The following is a 20249-nucleotide window of genomic DNA, read 5'->3' as shown; positions in this document are numbered from 1 at the left end:
CCCACAGCACCTGTATATATGTATATATGTTTGTACATATTTATTACTCTATTTATTTTACTTGTACATATCTATTCTATTTATTTTATTTTGTTAGTATGTTTGGTTTTGTTCTCCGTCTCCCCCTTTTAGACTGTGAGCCCACTGCTGGGTAGGGACTGTCTCTATATGTTGCCAACTTGTACTTCCCAAGCGCTTAGTACAGTGCTCTGCACACAGTAAGCGCTCAATAAATATGATTGATGATTTTATTTTCCCTCCCAACAGAGGTGGGGGCATGCAATGGGGTGACTCTAACGGGTGGATCTGTGTCCTCTTTGGAGTTGACTCGGTTTCTTTTAGAACTGAGACATTTCCCCGCCGCTTTCCACCCTTCAAGTTCAAATGGGGATCTCGACTTGGCTCTTGGACCACCCCAAAATGGGCACTTCGTGATACTGAAGCCCACACGCTCAGAGTCTCATTTCTCTCCCCCCTTCCACCCCCCCCGAGCACCTCCTTCTGACTCTGAGCCCCTCCGGCCGACTGAGCAAGGCTGGGGAAAAATAAAAAATCCTAAGAAGGTCTGCCCTCCCATCGGAGAAGAACCTCTCCTCTCCCTCCTGCCTGGGGACCAAATCCATCATCACCCAAAATCTGTGTGAGGGCCACACTGTCGGGAAGGAGGCAAGGAATTCTGCCAGCAAGCCTGGCCAGAGACTGCCCAGTGTTTTGGCTGGAATACCAGTGTTCCTCTTTTTAAAAATGGTATTTGTTAAGCACTTACTACTTGCCAGGCACTGTACTAAGCACTGGGGTAGATACAAGGTAATCAGGTTGGACACATTTATTTATTTATTTTACTTGTACACAACTATTCTATTTATTTTATTTTGTTAGTATGTTTGGTTTTGTTCTCTGTCTCCCCCTTTTAGACTGTGAGCCCACTGCTGGGTAGGGACTGTATATGTTACCAACTTGTACTTCCCAAGCGTTTAGTACAGTGCTCTGCACACAGTAAGCGCTCAATAAATACGATTGATGATGATGATGATGACACAGACCTTGTCCCACAGAGACACAGTCTTAATCCCCATTTTCCAGATAATAATAATAATAATGTTGGCATTTATTAAGCGCTTACTACGTGCCAACCACTGTTCTAAGCACTGGGGTGGATACAAGGTAATCAGGTTGTCCCACGTGGGACTCACAGTCTTCATCCCCATTTTACAGATGAGGGAACTGAGGCTCAGAGAAGTGAAGTGACTTGCCCAAAGTCACACAGCTGACATATATATTACTATTTATTTATTTTACTTGTACATATCTATTCTATTTATTTTATTTTGTCAATATGTTTGGTTTTGTTCTCTGTCTCCCCCTTCTAAACTGTGAGCCCACTGTTGGGTAGGGACCGTCTCTATATGTTGCCAACTTGTACTTCCCAAGCGCTTAGTACAGTGCTCTGCACACAGTAAGCGCTCAATAAATACAATTGATTGATTGATTGAAGTGGCGGAGCTGGGATTTGAACCCACGACCTCTGACTCCAAAGCCCGGGCGCTTTCCACTGAGCCACGCTGCTTCCCTAAGGTAACAGGTAACAGATGAGGTAACAGAGGTGCCAAAGTGAAGTGACTTGTCAAGGTCACACAACCAACAAGTGAAGCAGCGTGGCTTGATGGACAGAGCACAGGCCTAGGAGTCAGAAGGACCTGGATTCTAATCCTGACTCTGCCACTTGTCTGCTGTGTGACCTTGGTTAAGTCACTTCACTTCTCTGGGCCTCGCTTACCTCATCTGTAAAAATGGGGATTAAGACTGTGATCCCCACGTGGGACAGGGATTGTCTCCAACTTGATTGACTTGTATCTATCCCAGTGCTTAGTACAGAGCCTGGTACATAGTAAGTATTTAATAAATACAAAATACCCTAAATAATAATAATAATAATGGCATTTATTAAGCGCTTACTATGTGCAATACACTGTTCTAAGCGCTGAGGAGGTTACAAGGCGATCAGGTTGTCCCACGAGTTTTAATCCCTATTTTACAGATCATCATCATCATCATCAATCGTATTTATTGAGCGCTTACTATGTGCAGAGCACTGTACTAAGCGTTTGGGAAGTACAAATTGGCAACACATAGAGACAGTCCCTAGCCAACAGTGGGCTCACAGTCTAAAAGGGGGAGAGTTGAGGTGAGGCACAGAGGAAAAAAAAAAAAGATGGCATTTATTAAGCGCTTACTATGTGCAAAGCACTGTTCCAAGCGCTGGGGAGGTTACGAGGTGATCAGGTTGTCCCACGGGGGGCTTACAGTTTTAATCCCCATTTTACAGATAAAGTGAGGCACAGAGAAGTTACGATTAAAAAAAAAAAAAGAGGTTGGAGTGGGGATTAGGATCCGAATCCTTCTGATTCCCAAGCCCGGGCTCTATCCATTAGGGAACGCTGGCCTTCCGGTGGGGCCCCTGAGGAGGTGAAAGCGGTGTTTTTTTGAGACCAAAGCCCACCGGCACGGATTCCTCTGCAAGCAAGCCTCTACCCCCTCCGCCCTACCTGTCATTTCCTTTAACATCTGTTTCCTGATGGCAATCACTTCCACAGATCCTACTGGGCTTTCCCAAGCGCTTAGGACAGTGTTCGGCACACAGTAGGGGCTCAAGAAAAATTACTGATTGACTGACCGACGGGATTTGACACCTATCTACATGTTTTGTTTTGTTGTCTGTCTCCCCCTTCTAGACTGTGAGCCCGCTGTTGGGTAGGGACCGTCTCCATATGTTGCCAACTTGTACTTCCCAAGCGCCTAGTACAGTGCTCTGCACACAGTAAGCGCTCAATAAATACGGTTGAATGAATGAATAAATGAGACAAGGACAGAGAGGGGTATGCCACCACCAGATTCACAGCCCACACACGTTTCCCAATCCCACCCTCCACTCCTATGAACCCAACATCAGCAAGACCTGAATGGAGAACTCAACAGCCCTTCAAAAAACTGTCAGTACACCATCAATCAATCAATCGTATTTATTGAGCGCTTACTGTGTGCAGAGCACTGGACTAAGTGCTTGGGAAGTACAAGTTGTACAAGAAGTACAAGAAGTACTCTGTCACTTTCATTCATCCATATTTACTGAGCACTTACTGCGTGCCAAGCACTGTACTAAGCGCTTGGGAGAGTAAAATATAACAGACGCATTCCCCGCCCACAACGAGCTCACAGCCTAGAATGATAATAATAATGGTGGCATTTATTAAGCGCTTACTATGTGCAAAGCACTGTTCTAAACGCTGGGGAGGTTACAAGGTGATGAGGTTGTCCCACGGGGGGCTCACAGTCTTCATCTCCTTCATGATGATGATGATGGCATTTATTAAGCACTTACTATGTGCAAAGCACTGTTCTAAGCGCTGGGGAGTTACAAGGTGATCAGGTTGTCCCACGGGGGGCTCACAGTCTTACTCCCCATTTTCCAGATGAGGGAACTGAGGCCCAGAGAAGTGAAGTGACTTGCCCAAAGTCACACAGCTGACAAGTGGCGGAGCCAGAATTTGAACCCATGACCTCTGACTCCAAAGCCCGGGCTCTTTTCCACTGAGCCACGCTGCTTCATCACCTTGTAACCTCCTCAGTTACCTCATCTGGAAAATGGGGATGAAGACTGTGATTAAGGCTTGACGCACAGGCCTCTTTTCCTCCTGATAATAATAATAATAATGATAATAATGTTTATTAAGTGCTATGTGAAAAGCACTGTTCTAAGCGCTGGGGAGGTTACAAAGTGATCAGTTTGTCCCACGGGGGGCTCACAGTCTTCATCCCCATTTTACAGATGAGGGAACTGAGGCCCAGAGAAGTGAAGTGACTTGCCCAAGCTGACAATTGGAGGAGCCAGGATTTGAACCCACGGCCTCGGACTCCAAAGCCCGTGCTCTTTCCACTGAGCCATGCTGCTTCTCTGAGGAGACAGGCGCTAGTACACATGAATGAATAAATAAATAAATAACAGATCAATACATTTGGACTGTGGGGATGGGAGGGAGGATGAATGAAAGGAGCAAATCAGGGTGATGCAGAAGGGGATGGGAGAAAAGGAAAGGCGGGCTTAGTCACGGAAGGCTTCTTGGAGGAGATGTACCTTCAATAAGGCTTTGAAGTGGGGGAGAGTGTCCTATAAGCAGGTATCATCATCATCAATCGTATTTACTGAGCGCCTACTATGTGCAGAGCACTGTACTAAGCGCTTGGGAAGTACAAATTGGCAACATATAGAGACAGTCCTTACCCAACAGTGGGCTCACAGTCTAAAAGGGGGAGACAGAGAACAAAATAATAATAACAAGAATAATAATAACAATTATTATATATTATAACAATTATTATTATAACAATAATAATAATAACAGATAACAAAATAATAACAAGAATAATAAAATAGTAAGTAACCAACGCTTAGAACAGTGCCCAGCACTTAGAACAGTGCTCTGCACATAGTAAGCGCTTACCGTTGTTGGGTTGAGGCCGTCTCTATATGTTGCCGACTTGCACTTCCCAAGCGCTTAGTACAGTGCTCTGCACACAGTAAGCGCTCAATCAATCAATCAATCGTATTTATTGAGCGCTTACTGTGTGCAGAGCACTGTACTAAGCGCTTGGGAAGTCCAAGTTGGCAACATATAGAGACAGTCCCTACCCAACAGTGGGCTCACAGTCTAGAAGGGGGAGACAGAGAACAAAACCAAACATACTCACAAAATAAAATAGAATAGATATGTACAAGCAAAATAAATAAATAAATAAATAGAGTAATAAATATGTACAAACATATATACATATATACAGGTGCTGTGGGGAAGGGAAGGAGGCTCAATAAATGCGATTGAATGAATGAATGAACAAAAACGCTCAATAAATACGATTGAATGAACAAATGCCATTATTATTATTATTACAGCCATTGTAGGGTTATCGAGCGATAAAGGGTCACGCGGCCTGGAAACAATCAATCATTCAATAGCATTTATTGAGTGCTGACTGCATGCAAAGCAGAGTACTAAGCGTTTGGGAAAGCACACGACAACAGAGTTGGAAGAAGCGTTTCCTGCCCACAACGGGCTTACAGTCTAGAGGGAGACAGACAACAGACATCGATATAAATTAATTACAGTTACGTAAATAAGTGCTGTGGGGCTGAGGGAGGGATGAAAAAAGGGTACAAATCCAAGTGCGAAGGCGACATGGAAGGGAGCGGGAGAAGAGGAAAAAGGAGGGCTTAGTCGGAGACGGCATCTGGGAGGAGAAGTGCTTTGAATAGGTAATGATCTCAGCCACATGAAACTCACGCTTCCAGAAATATTCCCTTGGCTAGAACGGGCTGGATTTAGTCTGCCAGGCAACTTTCCCAAAAGAGCAACGCGTCCAACACGTCTACCTTCAAGACCAAACCCAACTAAACAGACTCCAAGCATCTCATCTATGTAGACCACATTGATTTGTGCCTTCGCTATCAAGCGGGACACATCTAGAGCGAGGAGGGTTTGGGGAATTTTGACTAGGAACTCTGGAATGGTAAACAGCAGAAGATAAGCGAGATGCTTTTGGCTAAGAAACTGGAACAAAGAGGTGGGAGTGCTGGGACTTTGTGGGGGGTGCTGGGAGCTGCATTAAATTCATTCATTCAATCGTATTTATTGAGCGCTTACTGCGTGCGGAGCACTGTACTAAGCGCTTGGGAAGTACAAGTCGGTAACTTATTCATTCATTCATTCAATCGTATTTATTGAGCGCTTACTGTGTGCGGAGCACTTCTCTAAGCGCTTGGGAAGTACAAGTAGGCAACATATAGAGACGGTCCCTACCCAACAGTGGGCTCACAGTCTAGAAGGGGGAGACAGACAACAAAACAGAACATGTGGACGGGTGTCAAGTCGTCAAAATAGAAATAACGCTAGATGCACATCATTACGATTATAGTAGGCACATAGTAAGCGCCTAACGAATACCAACTTAGTATTATTATTTGTACATATTTATTCTATTTATTTTACTTTGTTAATACGTTTTGTTTTGTTGCCTGTCTCCCCCCTTCTAGACTGTGAGCCCACTGTTGGGTAGGGACCGTCTCTATATGTTGCCAACTTGGACTTCCCAAGCGCTTAGTACAGTGCTCTGCACGCAGTAAGCGCTCAATAAATACGATTGAATGAATGAAATTCATTTAAGATTGATTGATTGATTGAATGAATGGTTCTATTTATAATCCTGAGCCCCCTCCTTCCTCATCTCGGCTGCCTCCTAACAGGAAGGAACAATAAGGCTTCAATCAACAGTAGGAAAGGAGGTAGAAAGGGCTGAGTCTTGGCTATTAAATCATTTGCCCACGATTCCTCCAGAGGAAACCATGTCGTGAATTACGGGTGTTGGAGACTTAAGTCAATTGCTGGGTTCATTCATTCATTCATTCATTCATTCATTCACTCATATTTATTGAGCGCTTACTGTGTGCAGAGCACTGCACTAAGCACTTGGGAAGAACAAGTTGGCAACATATAGAGACGGTCCCTACCCAACAGCGGGCTCACAGGCTAGAAGGGGGAGACAGACAACAAAACAAAACATATTAACAAAATAAAATAAATAGAATAAATATGTACAAGTAAAATAGAGTAATAAATATGTACAAACATATTCAATTGTATTTATTGAGCACTTATGTGTGCAGAGCACTGTACTAAGCGCATAGGAAGAACAAGTTGGCAACATATACAGACGGTCCCAAACCCAACAGCGGGCTCACAGGCTAGAAGGGGGAGACAGACAACAAAACAAAACATATTAACAAAATAAAATAAATAGAATAAATATGTACAAGTAAAATAGAGTAATAAATATGTACAAACATATTCAATTGTATTTACTGAGCGCTTACTGTGTGCAGAGCACTGTACTAAGCGCTTGGGAAGAACAAGTTGGCAACATAGAGAGACGGTCCCTACCCACAGCGGGCTCACAGGCTAGAAGGGGGAGACAGAGAACAAAACAAAACATATTAACAAAATAAAATAAATAGAATAAATATGTACAAGTAAAATAGAGTAATAAATACGTACAAACATATTCATTCAATTGTATTTATTCATTCATTCAATCGTATTTATTGAGCACTTACTGTGTGCAGAGCACTGAACTAAGCGCTTGGAAAGTACAAGTTGACATAAGAACATCAGTAGAAATGAAAACATATTCTAATTGAGGGGGCAGGGGACATAGGGTTATCATTTTCGCTTCCAGCTCTGATACACATTTGCTGTGTGTCCTTGAGCAAATCACTGATTGGGCCTCTGTTTTCATAAAAATAAAGATCAAAACAAGATTCTAAAATCACTTTGAGACATCCCCAAAGAAAAGGTAGCATGGAAATGGAAGGCATTACCAACATCTTAAAAGCACAAACAAAACTTCTTGAGAAAGACATAGGAATAATTATAATGAGCGCTTACTGTGCACAGAGCACTGTACTAAGCGCTTGGGAAGTACAAGTTAGCAACATATAGAGAGGGTCCCTACCCAACAGCGGGTTCACAGACTAGAAGGGGGAGACAGACAACAAAACAAAACATATTAACAAAATAAAATAAATAGAATAAATATGTACAAGTAAAATAAATGCAGTAAGAAATATGTACAAACATATATACATATATACAGGTGTATATACAGGTGTACATATGTAGGAGTCCTGCAGGATCCCTTTACCTGAAACTGATAATCACAGTAACAATAATAATAGTACTCCTAGACTGTGAGCCCATTGTTGGGTAGGGACCATCTCTATATGTTGCCGATTTGTACTTCCCAAGTGTTTATTACAGTGCTCTGCACACAGTAAGCGCTCAATAAATACGATTGAATTAATACTTGTTAAGCGCTTACTACGTGTCAAGCACTGGGATAGATACAAGTTAATTAGGTTGGACACAGTCCCCGTCCCACGTAGGGCTCACAGTCTAAGTGGGAAGGAGTAGGATTCATTCATTCATTCATTCATTCATTCAATCGTATTTATTGAACGCTTACTGTGTGCAGAGCACTGTACTAAGCGCTTGGGAAGTACAAGTCGGCAACATAGAGAGATGGTCCCTACCCAACAACGGGCTCACAGTCGAGAGGTGGGTGACAGACAACAAAACAAAACATGTAGACAGGTGTCAAAATAGAACAAATATAATTATAGCTATATGCACACCATTAATAAAATAGAGTAGTAAATATGTATAAGTAACATAGAGTAATAAATATGTACAAATATATACAATAATAATAAAAAAATAATGGCATTTGTTAAGCGCTTACTACGTGCAAAGCACAGTTCTAAGCGCTGGGGAGGATACAAGGTGATCAGGTTGTCCCACATGGGGCTCACAGTCTTAAGCCCCATTTTACAGATGAAGGAACTGAGGCCCAGAGAAGTTAAGTGACTTGCCCAAAGTCACACAGCTGGCAATTGGCAGAGCCAGGATTTGAACCCTTAACCTCTGACTCCCAAGCCCGGGCTCTTTCCATTGAGCCATGCTTCCCACAAGAGCTGTGGGGAGGGGAAGGAGGTAGGGCAGAGGGGGTGGGATGGGGAGGAGGAGAGGAAAAAGGGGGCTCAGTCTGGGAAGGCCTCCTGGAGGAGGGGAGCTCTCAGTAGGGCTTTGAAGGGAGGAAGAGAGCTAGCTTGGATCCAATCCCCATTTTACAGATGGGGTAACTGAGGTCCAAAGAAGGGAAGTGATTTGCCCAAGGTCATACAGCAGACGCTTTGCAGAGCCAGGATTAGAACCCGGGTCCTCTGACCCGCCAGGCCCGTGCTTCTCAGTGGAAAGAGCCCGGGCTTTGGAGTCAGAGGTCATGGGTTCAAATCCCGGCTCCACCAACTGTCAGCCGTGTGACTTCGGGCAAGTCACTTCACTTCTCTGTGCCTCCGTTCCCTCATCTGCAAAATGGGGATTAAAACTGTGAGCCCCTCGTGGGACAACCTGATCACCTTGTAACCTCCCCGGCGCTTAGAACAGTGCTTGGCACATAGTAAGCGCTTAAAAAATACCATCATTATTATTATTATTATTCTGTGATCGCATAAGAAGTTGAAGCCTTCTCCCTCCCCGCCCACCCCAGTTACTTTTTCATCCTGCCGAAATGATGGCAGGTGAGGCTTTAATCCCTTCTATTCATTTCATTCATTCAATCGTATTTATTGAGCGCTTACTGTGTGCAGAGCCCACTGTTGGGTAGGGACTGTCTCTATATGTTGCCAACTTGTACTTCCCAAGCGCTTAGTACAGTGCTCCGCACACAGTAAGCGCTCAATAAATACGATTGATTGATTGATTTAACGTTCAGGCTAGCATCCGCGGGTGGCTGAGGTTCCCAACATGCTCACAATCTAAAGATCCCAATTTTCCTCCGACAGCTTCGAACCCTCAATAAACCCAAGGAGCGGAACCCCTGCATAAACCCTGGAAGACAAAACCCGGCCAACACCTTAGAGTTCGATTTTATTTGTACCTATTTACTCTATTTTAATTTAATATGTTTTGTTGTCTGTCTCCCCCTTCTAGACTGTGAGCCCGCTGTTGTCTCTATATGTTGCCAACTTGTCCTTCCCAAGCGCTTAGTCCAGTGCTCTGCACATGGTAAGCGCTCAATAAATACGATTGAATGGATGAATGAATCATCATCATCATCAATCGTATTTATTGAGCGCTTACTATGTGCAGAGCACTGGACTAAGCGCTTGGGAAGTGCAAATTGGCAACATACAGAGACAGTCCCTACCCAACAGTGGGCTCACAGTCTAAAAGGGGGAGACAGAGAACAAAACCAAACATATTAACAAAATAAAATAAATAGAATACATATGTACAAATAAAATAAATAAATAAATAAATAGAGTAAAAAATATGTACAAACATATATACATATATACAGGTGCTGTGGGGAAGGGAAGGAGGTAAGATGGGGGGGATGGAGAGGGGGACGAGGGGGAGAGGAAGGAAGGGGCGATACGAATTAAGCCAGCGGTCAAACCGAGAAATGAGCTTGTCTCGCAAACCAGCAAACCAGAAGCAGCGTGGCTCAATGGAAAAGAGCCCGGGCTTTGGAGTCAGAGATCACGGGTTCAAATCCCGGCTCCGCCAACTGTTAGCTGTGTGACTTTGGGCAAGTCACTTCACTTTTCTGTGCCTCAGTTCCCTCATCTGTAAAATGGGGGTTAAGACTGTGAGCCCCCTGTAGGACAACCTGATCACCTTGTAACCTCCCCAGCGCTTAGGACGTCATCGTCATCAATCGTATTTATTGAGCGCTTACTGTGTGCAGAGCGCTGCACTAAGCGCTTGGGAAGTACAAGAACAGTGCTTTGCACATAGTACTAAATAATAAATGTGATTATTATCATAATCATCATCATCAATCGTATTTATTGAGCGCTTACTCTGTGCAGAGCACTGTACTAAGCGCTTGGGAAGTACAAATTGGCAACATATAGAGACAGTCCCTACCCAACAGTCTAAAAGGGGGAGACAGAGAACAAAACCAAACATACTAACAAAATAAAATAGAATAGATATGTATGTGTGATGTGTGATAATGTAATAAATGTGATCATTATAAACCAGAGACGGCGAACACGGAGGCTCCGAACGATTCCGGGGAGCAAAATCCCTGGATTTAGAACAAGCGGCCCCGTCCGCCAGGCCCCCCGCCGCCCCGCCAGGCCGGAGAGAGGCAGACTTACAACCGCGCGTAGAAATCGCAAAACTCTTTGTAGACTTTGATGTCGCTCTGCCTGCGTTGCAACCGGGACACGGCCTTCTCGTCCTCATTCCCCTCTGGGTCGGGGGCATGGTTGACCGGAGCCTGGGGAAGTTCCTCGTCCTCCGGGATGACCGAGGACTGGGTCCCGGTTGGGAATGCCATCCTTCCCAATGGTCACCGGAGGACTAGGCCCGACGGAGGAGCTCCAGGCCTTCGGCCCTTGCTCAGCCGTCCACCCTCGGCGTGAAACAACGCGCGGCGCTTCCCCCCTTATTCCCAGCAAGGACATTTACTTCCACTGACCCAAACGTCAGAGGAGAGGACCAGGGCTGACTTTTCAAGTTAAGAGCTCGGCGGCGGGACAGTCGGAATGAGCGGCTCTGATTTCCGGAGGCTCCCTGGAAGCAAGCGGCGGGATGCATTCCAGCCAGGAGTTGTCCCTCCCGCCCGGACGCTGTGGCCTTCGCTCTCCGGGGGCCAACCATCCGTGGCATGTGTTAATAATAACAACAACAATAATGACGGTATTTGCTAAGCGCTTACCACGTGCCAAGCGCTGGGGTAATGAGGTTGTCATCATCATCATCATCAATAGCATTTATTGAGCGCTTACTATGTGCAGAGCACTGTCCTAAGCGCTTGGGAAGTACAAATTGGCGACATCTAGACATACTGACAACCTAAATTGTCCCACGTGGGGCTCACGCTCTCGATCCCCGCTTTACAGGTGAGGTTCGCTGAGGCAAAGAGGAATTAAGTAATAAGAAGAATAAGGTTCATTCATTCATTCTATCGGATTTATAAATAATGATGATAATGGCATTTGTTAAGCGCTTACTATGGGCAAAGCACTGTTCTAATAATTAGTAATGGCATTTGTTAAGCGCTTACTATGGGCCAAGCACTGTTCTAATAATAATAATGGAATTTGTTAAGCGCTTACTATGTGCGAAGCACTGTTCTAATAATAATAATGGCATTTGTTAAGCGCTTACTATGGGCCAAGCACTGTTCTAATAATAATAATAATAATGGCATTTGTTAAGCGCTTACTATGGGCCAAGCACTGTTCTAATAATAATAATAATAATGGCATTTGTTAAGCGCTTACTATGGGCCAAGCACTGTTCTAATAATAATAATAATAATGGCATTTGTTAAGCGCTTACTATGTGCAAAGCACTGTTCTAATAATAATAATAATAATGGCATTTGTTAAGCACTTACTATGTGCCAAGCACTGCTCTAATAATAATAATAATAATATTGGAATTTGTTAAGCACTTACTATGGGCCAAGCACTGTTCTAATAATAATAATAATAATGGCATTTGTTAAGCGCTTACTATGTGCAAAGCACTGTTCTAATAATAATAATAATAATGGCATTTGTTAAGCGCTTACTATGTGCCAAGCACTGTTCTAATAACAATAATAATAATGACATTTGTTAAGCGCTTACTATGTGCAAAGCACTGTTCTAATAATAATAATAATAATGGCATTTGTTAAGCGCTTACTATGTGCAAAGCACTGTTCTAATAATAATAATAATAATAATAATAATAATAATAATAATAACCTCCTCCAGGAGGCCTTCCCAGACTGAGCCCTTTCCTTCCTCTCCCCCTCTTCCCCCTCTCCATCCCCCCATCCTACCTCCTTCCCTTTCCCACAGCACCTCTATATATGTATATATGGTTGTACATATTTATTACTCTATTTATTTATTTATTTATTTTACTTGTACATATCTATCCTATTTATTTTATTTTGTTGGTATGTTTGGTTTTGTTCTCAGTCTCCCCCTTTTAGACTGTGAGCCTACTGTTGGGTAGGGACTGTATCTATGTGTTGCCAATTTGTACTTCCCAAGAGCTTAGTACAGTGCTCTGCACATAGTAAGCGCTCAATAAATACCATTGATGATGATGATGATGATAATAATAATGGGATTTGTTAAGCGCTTACTATGTGCAAAGCACTGTTCTAATAATAAGAATAATAACGGAATTTGTTAAGCGCTTACTATGGGCCAAGCACTGTTCTAATAATAATAATAATAATAATAATGGAATTTGTTAAGCGCTTACTATGTGCAAAGCACTGTTCTAATAATAATAATAATAATAATGGGATTTGTTAAGCGCTTACTATGGGCCAAGCTCTGTTCTAATAATAATAATAATACTAATGGCATTTGTTAAGCGCTTACTATGTGCCAAGCACTGTTCTAAGAATAATAATAATAATAATGGAATTTGTTAAGCGCTTACTATGGGCCAAGCACTGTTCTAATAATAATAATGGCATTTGTTAAGCACTTACTATGTGCCAAGCACTGTTCTAATAATAATAATGGCATTTGTTAAGCGCTTACTATGTGCAAAGCACTGTTCTAATAATAATAATAATAATAATTATGGAATTTGTTAAGTGCTTACTATGTGCCAAGCACTGTTCTAATAATAATAATAATAATGGCATTTGTTAAGCGCTTACTATGTGCAAAGCACTGTTCTAATAATAATAATGGAATTTGTTAAGCGCTTACTATGTGCCAAGCACTGTTCTAATAATAATAATAATAATAATAATAATAATAATAATGGCATTTGTTAAGCACTTACTATGTGCAAAGCACTGTTCTAATAATAATAATAATAATAATAATGGAATTTGTTAAGCGCTTACTATGTGCCAAGCACTGTTCTAATAATAATAATGGCATTTGTTAAGCGCTTACTATGTGCCAAGCACTGTTCTAAATGTTGGGGGGGATACAAGGTAATCAGGTTGTCCCACGTGGGGCTCACAGTCTTCATCCCCATTTTACAGATGAGGGAACGGAGGCCCAGAGAAGTGAAGTGACTTGCCCAAAGCCACACAGCAGACAAGTGGCGGAGCCGGGATTAGAACCCATGACCTCTGATTCCCAAGCCCGCGCTCTTTCCACTGAGCCACACAGTGTGCAGAGCACTGTACTAAGCGTTTGGGAAGTACAAGCGCTTAGAACAGTGCTTTGCACATAGTAAACGCTTAATAAATGCCATCATCATTATTATTATTATTACAAGTCGGCAACATATAGAGACGGCCCCTACCCGGCAACAGGCTCACAGTCTAGAATTTGTTAAGCGCTTACTATGTGCCAAGCACTGTTCTGAGCGCTGGGGTAGATGCAAGGTAATCAGGTTGTCCCACGAGGGGCTCACAGTCTTCACCCCCATTTTACAGAGGAGGTAACTGAGGCCCAGAGAAGTGAAGCGACTTGCCCAAGGTCACACAGCTGACAAGTGGCAGGGCCGGAATTAGAACCCACGTCCTCTGACTCCCAAGCCCGGGCTCTTTCCACTAAGCCAAGCTGCTTGAGGGCTTACTTTCATTCATTCATTCATACAATCGTATTTATTGAGCGCTTACTGTGCGCAGAGCACTGTACTGAGCGCTTGGGAGGTACAAGTTGGCGACATATAGAGACGGTCCCTACCCAACGGTGGGCTCACAGTCTAGAAGGGGGAGACAGAGAACATAACCAAACATACTAACAAAATAAGTAGAATAAATACGTACAAGTAAAATAAATAAATACATTTATTGGCACATAATAAGCACTTAACAAATACCATCATTATTATAAGCACTTGGGAGAGCAGGATACGGCAAAGTTGAGATTTGTTCCTGACCCACAACGAGCATAGTCTCAACCGTCCCACCCTGGGTTTTGATAATCTTTAAGAGGAAACGTCTTGTTTAGTCTAAACAAAAAGAAAACAAGCAGAAAAATCGAGATTTCCAGTTCTGCTCTGTGGGGTCGAGGAGCAATTCTCTCTACCTTTTTGCGACGCCTTCATCTGGTGAGTGGGGAAACCCTGTAGACTGTAAGCCCTCTAATAATAATAATAATGAAAATAATAATAATAATAATGGCATTTATTAAGCGCTTACTACGTGCAAAGCACTGTTCTAAGCGCTGGGGAGGTTACAAGGTGATCAGGTTGTCCCACGGGGGGGCTCACAGTCTTCACCCCCATTTTACAGATGAGGTCACTGAGGCCCAGGGCAGTGAAGTGACTGGCCCAAAGTCACACAGCTGACAATGGGTGGAGCCGGGATTCGAACCCATGACCTCTGACTCCAAAGCCCGGGCTCTTTCCACTGAGCCACGCTGCTTCTCTATAAATAATAACAAATAATAATATTTGTTAAGCACTTACTATGTGCCCGGCGCTGTTCAAAGCGCTGGGGTAGATACAAGGTCATCAGGTTGGACACAGTCCCTGTCCCATCTGGGGTTCACAGTCTTAATCCCCATTTTACAGATGAGTAACTGAGGCCCAGAGAAGTGAAGTGACTTGCTCAAGGTCACACGGCAGATGAGTGGCGGAGCCAGGATTAGAACCCGTGACCCTCTGACTCCAAGACCCGTGCTCTATCCATCCTGTATATATGTTTGTACATATTTATTACTCTATTTATTTATTTTACTTGTACATATCTATTCTATTTATTTTATTTTGTTAATATGTTTGGTGTTGTTCTCTGTCTCCCCCTTCTAGACTGTGAGCCCACTGTTGGGTAGGGACTGTCTCTATATGTTCCCAAGCGCTTAGTACAGTGCTCTGCACACAGTAAGTGCTCAATAAATACGACTGATTGATTGATTGATTGAGGGCAGGGAATGTGTCTGTTTACTGTTCTATTGTCCTCTCCCAAGCGCTCAGTAGAATGCTCTACATATAGTAAGTACTTGTCAGCTGTGTGACTTTGGGCAAATCACTTAACCTCTCTGGGCCTCAGTTACCCCATCTGTAAAATGGGGATTAAGACTGTGAGCCCCACATGGGACAACCTGATCACCTTGTATCCTCCCCAGCGCTTAGAACAGTGCTTGGCACATAGTAAGCGCTTAACAAATGCCATCCTCATTATTATTATTATAGTCCGAATCCCATCTCCCCCTTTTAGACTGTGAGCCCACTGTTGGGTAGGGACTGTCTCTATATGTTGCCAACCTGTACTTCCCAAGCGCTTAGTACAGTGCTCTGCACACAGTAAGCGCTCAATAAATACGATTGATTGACTGATTGATGAGGTAACTGAGGCCCAGAGAAGTGAAGCGACTTGTCCAAGGCCCCACAGTAGACATGTGTGATTCAAACACAGGTCAATTGTATCATCATCATCAATCGTATTTATTGAGCGCTTACTATGTGCAGAGCACTGTACTAAGCGCTTGGGAAGTACAAATTGGCAACATATAGAGACGGTCCCTACCCAACAGTGGGCTCACAGTCTAAAAGGGGGAGACAATACCAAACATACTACAAAATAAAATAGAATAGATATGTACAAGATAAATAGAGTAATAAATATGTACAAACATATATACATATATACAGGTGCTGTGGGGAAGGGATTGAGCGCTTACTGTGTGCAGAACACTGTACTAAGCGGTTGGAAAGTAGAGTTCAGCAATAAAGAGAGACGATCCCTGCCCACACTGGCGCAGGGGGGCAAAAATCAACAGAAGTAAACAGGCATCAATATAAACAGAATTATAGACATAAACCCATTAAAACAAGTAAACAGGCATCAATATAAATAAACAGAATTATAGATATGTACTTCCCAAGCACTTGGTACAGTGCTCTGCACACAGTAAGCGCTCAATAAATATGATTAAATGAATGAATGAATGAATATAGACACAAATGCTGTGGGGCTGGAGAAGGACGGAAGGGAGGGGAGCTAAGAAGGGGCGAGGTGATGGACGGCTTCGAAGTTTTGATGAAAATCACCAAGCAAATATTCTACAAGTAGAAAGCAAGTGGCAGTGAGGTGGGAGGAGAAGGAAGGCAACTAAAAAAGAGGGGCAGCAGGAGAGGGGGGAAAAGTGAAAGAGGAATCTATATTAATCAATCAATAATCGCATTTATTCAGCTCTTACTGTGTGCAAAGCATGGTGCTAAGCGCTTGGGAGAGTAATAATACATATCTACTCTATTTTATTTTGTTAATATGTTTGGTTTTGTTCTCTGTCTCCCCCTTCTAGACTGTGAGCCGCCCACTGTTGGGTAGGGACTGTCTCTATATGTTGCCAACTTGTACTTCCCAGGCGCTTAGTCCAGTGCTCTGCACACAGTAAGCGCTCAATAAATACCATTGATTGATTGATTAATAATAATAATAATGATGATGGCATTTGTTAAGCGCTTACTATGTGTGAAGCACTGTTCTAAGCACTGGGGGGGCATACAAGGTGATTAGGTTGTTCCACGGGGGGCTCACAGTCTTAATCTTAATCACAGTCCTAAAAAGCAGCGTGGCTCAATGGAAAGAGCACGGGCTGTGGAGACAGAGGTCATGGGTTCAAACCCCTGCTCCGCCAATTGACAGCTGTGTGCCCTTGGGCAAGTCACTTAACTTCTCTGTGCTTCAGTTCCCCCATCTGTAAAATGGGGATGAAGACTGTGAGCCCCCCGGGGGACAACCTGATCACCTTGTAACCTCCTCAGCGCTTAGAACAGTGGTTTACACATAGTAAGCGCTTAATAAACGCCATTATTATTATTAATCCCCATTTTACGATGAGACAACTGAGGCCCAGAGAAGTGAAGTGACTTGTCCAAAGTCACACAGCTGGCAAGTGGCGGAGCCGGGATTAGAACCCATGACCTCTGGCTCCCAAGCCCGGGCTCTTTCCACTGACCCACGCTGCTTCTCTAAGTACAGTACAACCAAGTTGGTAGTTGCACAAACTTATATCATGAGCGGGTTAGAGATGTTAATATAATGAATTCACCATATATGATTTACAGATATGTCCGCAAGTATTACGAGGATGAGGGTTGGATTCATTCAATCATATTTATTGAGCGCTTACTGTGTGCAGAGCACTGTACTAAGCGCTTGGGAAGTACAAGTCGGGAACATATAGAGACGGTCCCTACCCAACAACGGGCTCACAGTCTAGAAGGGGGAGGCAGAAAACAAAACGAAACATGTAGACAGGTGTCAAAATCGTCAGAACAAATAGAATTAAAGCTATATGCACATCATTAACAAATATAGTAAATATGTACAAGTGAAATAGAGTAATAAATCTGTACAGATATATATACAGATGCTTAGGGTGAATGCCAAGTGTCCAAAGGTCACAGATCCAAGAGCAAAGGTGGGGGAAAAGACGGCTTAGTCGGGGAAGGCCTCTTGGAGGAGATGTGATCCTAACAAGGTTTGGAAAGTGGAGGAGAATAGCGGTCTGGCGTATATGGAGGGGGAAGTTCCAGGACAGAAAGGGGATGTGGGAAAGGGGTCGGCGGCGAGATAAATGAGCTGGGGGCACAGTGAGCAAGCTGCCGCTAAAACAGCCAAAATCTCCAGTGGTTGCCTGTCAACCTACGCATCAATCAAAACTCCTCACCCTGGGCTTCCAGGCTGTCCATCCATCCCGTCGCCCCCTCCTACCTCCCCTCCCTTCTGTCCTTCTCCAGCCCAGCCCGCACCCTCCGCTCCTCTGCCGCTGATCTCCTCACCGTTAGGCCTCGTTCCCGCCCGTCCCGCCATCGACCCCCGGCCCACGCTGGAATGGCCTCCCTCCACACATCCGCCAAACTAGCTCTCTTCCTTCCTTCAAAGCCCTACTGAGAGCTCACCTCCTCCAGGAGGCCTTCCCAGACTGAGCCCCCTTTTTCCTCTCCTCCTCCCCATCCCCCCCGCCCTACCTCCTTCCCCTCCCCACAGCACCGGTATATATGTCTGTACAGATTTATTACTCTATTTTATTTGTACATATTTACTATTGTATTTATTTTCTTTGGTTAATATGTTTTGTTTTGTTGTCTGTCTCCCCCTTCTAAACTGTGAGCCCGCTGTTGGGTAGGGACCGTCTCTCTATGTTGCCGACTTGGACTTCCCAAGCGCTTAGTCCACTGGTCTGCACACAGTAAGCGCTCAATAAATACGATTGAATGAATGAATGAGAAGCAGCGTGGCTCAGTGGAAAAGAGCCCGGGCTTTAGAGTCAGAGGTCATGGGTTCAAATCCCGGCTCCGCCAATTGTCAGCTGTGTGACTTTGGGCAAGTCACTTCACTTCTCTGGGCCTCAGTGACCTCATCTGGAAAATGGGGATTAAGACTGTGAGTCCCCCGAGGGACAACCTGATTGCCTTGTAACCTCCCCTGCGCTTAGAACAGTGCTTTGCACATAGTAAGCGCTTAATAAATGCCATCATCGTCATTATTATTATTATTATGAATACCTAACAGCCCAGCTCCCAGAGGACACATGAAGACCTGTATATATGTATATATGTCTGTATATATGTATATATGTTTGTACATATTTATTACTCTATTTATTTATTTATTGTACTTGTACATATCTATTCTATTTATTTTATTTTGTTAGTATGTTTGGTTTTGTTCTCTGTCTCCCCCTTTTAGACTGTGAGCCCACTGTTGGGTAGGGACTGTCTCTATATGTTGCCAACTTGTACTTCCCAAGCGCTTAGTACAGTGCTCTGCACACAGTAAGCGCTCAATAAATACGATTGATGATGATGATGATGAAGATACTGTTGCGCTTTACCTCCACTAGGGGGAGTTGGTGAGCTCCACAGCCAATTCATTCATTCAGTGCTATTTATTGAGCGCTTACTGTGTGCAGAGCACTGTACTAAGCGCTTGGGAAGTCCAAGTTGGCAACATCTAGAGACGGTCCCTACCCAACAGCGGGCTCACAGTCTAGCCAATTCACAGTGTCTTATCCCCAGAAAGAAACGTCATAATAATGATAATTATAATGGTGTTTATTAAGCGCTTACTACATGCCAGGAACTGCACTAAGCGCTCTAACACCCTGGGTGATGCAATAGTAATAATAATGATGGTTTTTGTTAAGCGCTGATAACGTACCAAGCACTGTTAATAATAATAATAATGATGGTATTTGTTAAGCACTTAAAATGTGCGAAGCACTGAGTTCTAAGCACTAGGGTAATAATAATGATGGTATTTGTTAAGCACTTAAAATGTGCGAAGCACTTAGTTCTAAGCACTAGGGTAATAATAATGATGGTATTTGTTAAGCACTTAAAATGTGCGAAGCACTGAGTTCTAAGCACTAGGGTAATAATAATGATGGTATTTGTTAAGCACTTAAAATGTGCGAAGCACTGAGTTCTAAGCACTAGGGTAATAATAATGATAGCATTTGTTAAGCACTTACTATGTGCCAAGCACTGTTCTAGGCGCTCGGGTAGCTACAATCTGTAAAATGGGGATGAAGACTGTGGGCCCTCCGTGGGACAACCTGATCACCTTGTAACCTCCCCAGCGCTTAGAACAGTGCTTTGCACATAGTCAGCACTAATAAATGCCATGATTATTATTATTATTATAGTAAGCACTTAATAAATTCCATTAATAAATACAAGGTAATCTCAGGTTGT

At 43.4% G+C, this 20249-nt stretch overlaps 1 protein-coding gene across 6 annotated transcripts in view; it reads right to left on the bottom strand.

The window, feature by feature from the left end:
* LIMS1 (LIM zinc finger domain containing 1) overlaps positions 1–20249 on the bottom strand; it is a 271575-nt gene that overhangs the window by 75853 nt on the left and 175473 nt on the right. Inside the window, exon 1 of one of the 6 annotated variants that reach the window (XM_038771766.1) lies at positions 10775–11239. The exons of 3 other annotated variants lie outside the window; for them this stretch is intronic. In XM_038771766.1, the coding sequence (XP_038627694.1) occupies positions 10775–10956 (182 nt within the window). In that variant the 5' untranslated portion in view covers positions 10957–11239. Of the gene's footprint in view, positions 1–10774; positions 11240–20249 lie in introns of those variants that run through there. 2 more of the 6 variants (XM_038771773.1, XM_038771781.1) reach the window with 2 other exon arrangements.

This window comes from Tachyglossus aculeatus, chromosome 2 (assembly GCF_015852505.1).
Source record: "Tachyglossus aculeatus isolate mTacAcu1 chromosome 2, mTacAcu1.pri, whole genome shotgun sequence".
Classification (NCBI taxonomy): Eukaryota; Metazoa; Chordata; class Mammalia; order Monotremata; family Tachyglossidae; genus Tachyglossus; species Tachyglossus aculeatus.
Note: the sequence above shows the minus strand (reverse complement) of the source record. Positions and strands in the feature narration are given on the sequence as shown.